This window comes from Humulus lupulus, chromosome 1, assembly GCF_963169125.1.
Source record: "Humulus lupulus chromosome 1, drHumLupu1.1, whole genome shotgun sequence".
NCBI lineage: Eukaryota > Viridiplantae > Streptophyta > Magnoliopsida > Rosales > Cannabaceae > Humulus > Humulus lupulus.
Window position 1 is genome coordinate 151779656 of NC_084793.1, and position 7597 is coordinate 151787252.

General features: G+C 42.0%; 1 protein-coding gene across 1 annotated transcript; it reads left to right on the top strand.

Moving 5' to 3' along the window:
* The first annotated feature begins 5880 nt into the window (after nucleotides 1–5880).
* Nucleotides 5881–7306, top strand: LOC133823463 (ATP-dependent helicase rhp16-like). The gene is made up of 3 exons (XM_062256260.1): nucleotides 5881–5917; nucleotides 6165–6433; nucleotides 7168–7306. Exons 1-3 carry the CDS (start codon nucleotides 5881–5883, stop codon nucleotides 7291–7293), a joined length of 432 nt encoding a protein of 143 aa, XP_062112244.1. The 3' UTR covers nucleotides 7294–7306.
* The last annotated feature ends 291 nt before the right edge of the window (nucleotides 7307–7597 follow it).

Below are 7597 nucleotides of genomic sequence, written 5' to 3' on the forward strand. Positions count from 1 at the left end.
GGTGGAACATTCTCCTTGCCACTGCGTTGGTTGGGATGCAGTGGTGGCCTTCCTGTCTGGTGATCTTCTCCTCCTCGATGGTTATTATTATTCTTCTCTTTCGAATGGTCAGTGTGATGACTGTCAGCTTCATCATGCCCATGCCCATCTTTAAAGTGGGAAGTCTCATTGCCTCGAGGAGCTCTATTGTGTTCCTGCACAGAAGGTGTTTTCTTGCTGCCAGACTTGTGACTTCCTGATCTGGAAGTCTCTGATCGGTGGCTCCTTGAGGGGGTTTTGGAGTTCCCCCTTTGAGTTGAGGCAGTGTGCGATCGGACTCCATCTTCCTCACGACCAGGTGGGTGATTACCACCCCTGCCTGGTCTATCAGTTTTCTTACGACTAGCTTCTGTGGTCCTTGCTCCTGGGGTGGCTGCCACTCCAGGTGCAGCCTGAGCATTGGCCCAGGTCAACTACGTAGCTGCCTCCAGAGCTCCTCCTACTGTCGACGGATCTCCTCACTCCTGGCGTCCATTTCCCGCTTTTTCTGCTCGAATGCGGCATTCTGCCTAGCCATTTCCTTAGCGAACGCCTCCTGCCTGGTGTTGAACTGGGCCATCTCCTCCTAGAAGGCGCTCATGGCTTCCTGGAGCTCTTCAACTTCTGGAGCTACGTCCTCGAGCACGACTCTAGGCTCAGTTTCACGATCTTGAAGGCTAGGACCTTCTGATCTAGCATGCTCTTTAAAGGAGCCCGTCTTCTTGGAGGTTGCATTGGTGTTCTTAGGCGCCATATCACTCTAGGGACCGTTTGTTTTTCTCTTCAGGCTCTCAATGAAAGCACCAAAATGTTGACCGCGTTTTTGGCCAACGACGTGAGAACGTAAAAAACGATAAAGCCTTCAAGAGAAATTAAACGACACAGACAGTTTTGAACAGAAAGTAAATAACACACGCGATTTTTATAGTGGTTCAGCCCCAATATGTTGGTAATAGCCTAGTCCACTTAGAGATTCGATTATATATTTACACCCAAGATCAGATGAACCTGTGTCAACTGAGTTTCTTCAGTGTAAAATCTTAGAATACAAGAGTTCTCTCACGAAAAAGCTCTTTCTCTCTCTAGAAAGTTCAGATCAAAACTCAAAATTTCCAAAGTCCTTTTCTAATCCCATAAGCCATATATTTATAGGATTAGGATCATACACCTGCTCTCCCCTAGAATCGGGATATTTCATTATATTTAAATTACAAAAATATTAAAAATTCAACAGAACCCCCAATTCGTGGGAAGAATGAGAGATTCCCGCGTATGCTAAGACCGATTCTTGTTAAAGCCGTTTCTGGGAATCTTGACGTAGTCTGTTCTACCTGGTTGATGAATATCACCTTCTGGTCGGCCATACCTCTACTGACCAGTTACGCACTTGGCTGGTAGGACACGCATTTCTCTCGTCTAACATGGCACTCTGGTCTAGCATGCCATGTCTCTCGTCTAACATGGCACTCTGGTCTAGCATGCCATATCTCTACTTGGACAGTCATGCACTTGCTGGTAGGACATGTGCATGCTGGTGGGACATGAACATGCTGGTAGGACATGAACTTGCTGGTCGGACATGCGCATGGCCGATCGGCCAAGTCCACTCCTGGGCAGCAAAGTCACAACTGGGCAGCAAAGTCATTACTGGGCAGTAAAGCCACTCCTGGGCAGCAAAGTCACTACTGGGCAGCAAAGTCATTCCTGGGCAGCAAAGTCATTACTGGGTAGCAAAGCCACTCCTGGGCAGGAGTGTCATTACTGGTCGGATGTATCAACTTACCCGGTCGGTCATGACACCTCTCAAGTAGTCAAAACTCTTCATTGATGCACTGGGCTACTCCTAAGCCAGGTCACCCAACCATTCCTTGCCACTTGTCATTTCTATTGCCACATCATCATTTTCAAATTTTGGGGATAACATCTTCCAATTAGTTGAATCGAAAGAAAAAAAAAATTTGCACTGAGAAATATGAAAAAAAAAAAGAAGTATTGCAAAAGTATAAGTGAGGGGGAAATAGTAAGGTGAATGTGAAAAGAATGAAAGGGAGAGATTATGTATTCTTGAGGTGTATGGGAAATTTGTGGTAAGATCTAGATAATAGAATATATATATATAGGCCATGGTGTGATTTAAGCTTAAATATTCATTTTTCATCTACCTTTAACCTTAGTCTTACATTACAAGCTTTTAAAGACCTTTTGATTCTTGATTATGTGTGTTTACATTAGTGGAGAACAATTGGTTATTGTCTATGAAGTGGATGTTTTTCATGAAAATATTATTATATATGAGACTTTAAAACATATTATGGCATGTATAAATTGATTCAAATGTTTGTGTCTAATGAGACCCCTAAGCGTAGTCTGCCTGGGTATCCGTTTGTATTGCACAAATTAGGATTTGGTTATTACTCTCCAGGTGCGCGCTAACCTCGGGAGGTAACCTAAATTCTTAAGTCTGTTATACTAGCTTTTCTAAATATGGGATACAATGATATTAGGGGCATTTCACTCGTCGACTAGCCAAGCTTCCCATATCACGGATTTCCCGAGGCCAAGTATGGGTACACGGATTTCCATTAGCATCTCGAGGCCAAAAGACTTGGTCAGAGCTCCTTGGGCGGGAAATGACCATAGTCTATTCTCGCGCTACTTGGGTTATCTAGCTCTTAAGTACTAAGCTTAGTTCTGCCTAAAACAAGCTACCTTCTAGGCTAGTCTTTATTAATTTCCTATTTCCTAGGTCATTCCTTGCGAGGCGCAGTGCTTCCCTAACTCCATGCCCCCCAAGTGATCGAAGACTAGTTTGCGGTCACTTGTCCAGGCGAGCGGGTGCTCTTTACACATCATTTATAAGATATAACGGAAACTAAAGAACACAAGCAAAACAAACAAATTTCTTACCGTGTTTTATACACACAGTTTCCATTACATGTGCCTGAAGGCCACAGGGGATATTATAGAAATAAACAATGTTTGCTGCTCATACTACTAGTTATACCAGCGAAGATGCTCGACATTCCAGGCGTGGGGAATCATCTCTCCATTAAGTCGGGCTAATTTATATGTTCCTGGACATACAACACTCTCCTGCACCTGGATCTCGGATGGCTAAGAAGACTCTTCACAACACCAGGTCTCTGACCCCGAATTTTCTATCCCTCACTTTGGAGTTGAAATATCTGGTCACCTTCTGCTGGTAGGATGCTACTCGTAGCTGAGAAGCTTCGCGTAGCTCCTCGACGAGGTCCAAGGACTCCCGAAGTAAGGCATGGTTCGTGGTCGGATCATACATGTCCCGTCGGTGTGTGGAGATTGCCGCTTCAACCAAGACCATAGTCTCGTACCCGTAGGTCATCAAGAAGGGAGAATGTTCGGTGGAGGTCTGAGTAGTGGTATGGTAGCTGCACGATACCCTAGGGAGCTCCTTGGGCCAACCTCCTTTTGCCTGCTCCAACCTTTTCTTCAGAGCGGACTTGAGTGTCTTGTTCACTGCTTCCACTTGGTCGTTGGCCTGCGGATGGGCTACGGAAGAGAAGCTCTTGATGAAACCATATCATTGACAGAAGTCTGTGAACACTTTGCTATTGAACTGCAATCCATTGTCGGACACTATCTTCCTTGGAAGCCCATACCGGCAAGCGATATTTTTTATGACGAAGTCTAAAGCCTTTTTGGAGGTAATTGTGGCAAGCGGCTCGGCCTCAGCCCACTTTGTGTAGTAGTTGATGACCACTATAGCATATTTTACCTCTCCTTTCGCTGTAGGCAGAGACCTGATAAGGTCGATGCCCCAGACAATAAAAGGCCATGGGCTGGTCATTTGAGTAAGCTCATTTGGAGGTGCTTGGGGAATGTTGGCGAAGCCCTGGCATTTGTCGCATTTCTTGACGTAATCAATCGCATCTCCATTCATGGTGGGCCAAAAACATCCTTGCCTTAAGATCTTCTTGGAAAGGCTTTGCCCCCCCGGCGTGATCACCGTAGAAATCCTCATGTACCTCTCGCAGTATTGAACTAGCTTTTTTCCTGGACACACACCGAAGCAAGGGAAAATAATAGCCTCACCTATAAAGCCTATTATCCATAATTATGTACCTCGGGGCTTGGTACAGCTACTTCTGAGCTGCCTTATTGTCTTGGGGAAATTCCCCGGAGACGAGGTATTTAATTATTGGCTCCATCCACCCATCTTGGGGTTGTACTGTTTCCACCTCGTCTGGAGCCAAGATGCTCGGAGACTCCAAGTAGTCGATGGGGACCACGTTGATTAATTCAGTGTCTTTGGTCGTGGCTAGCTTTGCCAAGGCGTCCGCATTGGAATTTTACTCCCTCGGCACTTGCCGAATAGTGAAATTTCAGAAGTTGTGCAGTATTTCCTGAGCCTTAGCCAAGTATGTTGCTATTTTTGTTCCCCGAACCTGGTATTTTCTGAGAAGTTGGTTCACCATGAGTTGGGAATCGCTAAATATCTCGAGTCCTTCAGCCTTGAGCTCTAGTGCCACGCGAAGTCCAGCGATTAAGGCTTCGTACTCTACTTCGTTATTAGAGGTGCTAAACCCAAAGCGGAGAGCATTGTGCACTCTATGCCCCTCGAGGGAGACCAAAATAAGTCCCTCCCTTGCACCATTCTTGTTCGACCACAACTTCCACACTGGTCCGACCACTGGGGTGCACTCTGTTCTTTCCTAATTCCTAGTGCACTCGCTGATGAAATCAGCGAGTGCTTGTCCTTTTATGGCAGTCCTCGGGAGGTAGGTGATGTCGAACTGACTTAACTCCATCGCCACTTTAAGAGCTTTCCCAATGATTCAGGCTTCTGCAGGACTTTTCTGAGCGGGTGGTTCACAAGGACCTTAATTGGATGCACCTGGAAGTAATGTCTTAGCTTACGAGAGGCCACCATCAAGGACAAGGTTAACTTCTCCATCAGTGGATACCTAGATTCTGCCCCGAGGAGTCACTTACTGATGTAACAGACAGGTTGTTGAATGCGGCTTTCCTCCCTAACCAACGTGGCACTAACGGCGTCTTCCGACACAACCATGTAGAGTAGGAGGGGCTCTCTGTCCACTGGCTTGGACATGATCATAGGGTTTTCCATGTGCATCTTGAGCTGTCACTACAAGAAATCTGATCTTTACCTACCAATATATATTGGTAGGGAAAGTAATGTTTGCCTACCAATATTTATTGGTAGATAATATTAGTAGGTAAATGCTAGTCCATTATATTATATTTCAGAACATAGCTTTACCTACCAATAATATTAGTAGGTAATGATATTTACCTACGTATATTATGGAGGGAAATTTTTTAACCATTCCTGCTCAATTTTCCCCCCATTATTTATTTTCATTATATTATTTTATTATTATAAATGCTTATTTGGAAGCTTATGTGGAGTAAATAATATGATGTGTACACATTGTATAACATATGGCATGCCACGTGTGTACATAGTTGGAAAAAATATAAATAAAATATATTTATAATAAATTTGTATTTAAAATTAAAATAAAAACTAAAAATTCTACCAACCCACATTTTTTTCTTTTCCCCTAAACCCTATCTCTCTATCTTTCTCACTTCTCAGCCGCAACACTCACTCTCTCAAATCCCTCTCCCTCACGCTCGGCGAACAACACGAACGACTTCAGAGTTTGTTGAAACCTCTCTCCCTGTGACCCCGCCACCTAACGCGCCGGAGATTGCCGCAGGAGGAGCTCGGAAGTCGCACCGCAGTTGTGGGTTTTTAAGCTTTTTCGGACCTCCATCGTCGTCCAAACTAGATTCCAAGGGAATGGTTGTGCTCCGGACATCGAGAGGATGAAAAGCCACCAAAGAATCTGGGTAATTATGAAAGCTCTTAAATCTGAAGACGTCAAATCGCAAGGTTTGCTTACTATCTCGTTTCATTTTCAAAGCTTTTAGTTATTCAAGCTTTGATGGATCTCGATTCACTTTTATGGTTAATTTTAGCTGAACTCTCTGTTTTTTGGTTTGAAATGTTAAAGTGCTTTGGCAACCAAGGAATGGTTGTAACAGATTATTTTCTGAAAATAAATTAAATGTTTATTTGTTGATTTCTTTCATAAGTCCTGGAGTAGTGTATATTTTTCCTTTACATGTTTGCTTTTTAGTTTTACTGAGTTTTGCTTGGATTTTCCTCTCTTTTCAGGTTACCTCTTGTGAACATGCTTTTTGCAAAGCTTGTTTGATTGATTATGCTGCTTCCTTGGGACAAGTCTCATGCCCTTCTTGCTCGACACTACTTACTGTTGATTTGACAGCAATTGCAGATAATGGGAATCAGACCAGTAAAACTACAATAAAGGGCTTCAGGGCATCAAGTATTCTAAACAGAGTTCAACTTGACAATTTTCAAACAAGCACAAAAATTGAGGCTTTGGTATGTATAATTTTAATAAATCATGTATTGTCTTTGAATTCTTTAGTTCATGTGACCATGTTCTATGTATACCTAATAGGCATGCTGCTACGTGATTTGACAAGTATTCATGTATATAGTCTCTTTTAAAAATACTTGCCATAGTTTTTGTCATCCTGTTAATTTAGTTATGATGCTGCCCAGAATATTTGTATGGGAAGGGGAGGGGATCAAATTCCCATTGTATAAAAAAGAAGAAAAAGAAAAAAAAAGTAAAAGATTAAAATATTTGGTTTCTTTTTTTAAAAAAAAACTTGTCATATTTGATACTGACAATGAAATTAGATGTATATATTTATTTAAATGAATATAGAGAGGAACACATATAGTTTCCAATTATCGACTTTAGCCGTTTGGCTGGTGTTAATTGCATTTCATTACTTGTAATCGCTTTAGGATTTTAATTGTTTTCAGATAACGTGGTTTTATCATCATTTATTTTTGGAATATGTTTAGGGACAAAGTTGGTGACATGATTACAGTGGCAAAATTGTTAGCGTACACCATCTTGTGTAAAATTTTTAGTGAGAAATCTTTTTGCTGATAACAGGCATTACGTGTACTAGTCTGTTTTTTATTCACTTGATGTTGCTGGAGAACTATGACTAGAAGGCCTTTATCTGCTTCTGTTATCTCTTGTATGCATGCTGTTCTTGTAATATTTGCCTGTTACTAAGTTAAGTATGTTGATCCAGAGGGAAGAAATCAGATTCATGATTGAGAAGGATGGTTCTGCAAAAGGAATAGTTTTCAGCCAGTTCACATCATTCTTGGATCTCATAAACTACTCCCTCGAGAAGATGTTTATAAATAATTTCTAAAGTGCTTTTCACGATTGATTTAACTGAACCTGAATTACTTGTTTATCTTTTCCAATTTTCTTTTTGCATCTAAATCTCATTTGTCATGCTTGGCTTATGTGTTTTGATCCCATGACAGCTCGGGTTGGAACTTGTTGGTGAAAGCCTCATCTTTTTTCTTTGTTTTGTTTGCAAAAAGGTTAGGTTTTGATTATTACATATTTTTCGAGCATTTTTTTTTTATGTAAACCCAGTTTTCTTCTTTCCACTTGATGCTGAAACTGAATTTTTTTCAATGGTTTTGTGTTAGTAATATAGGTTGCCA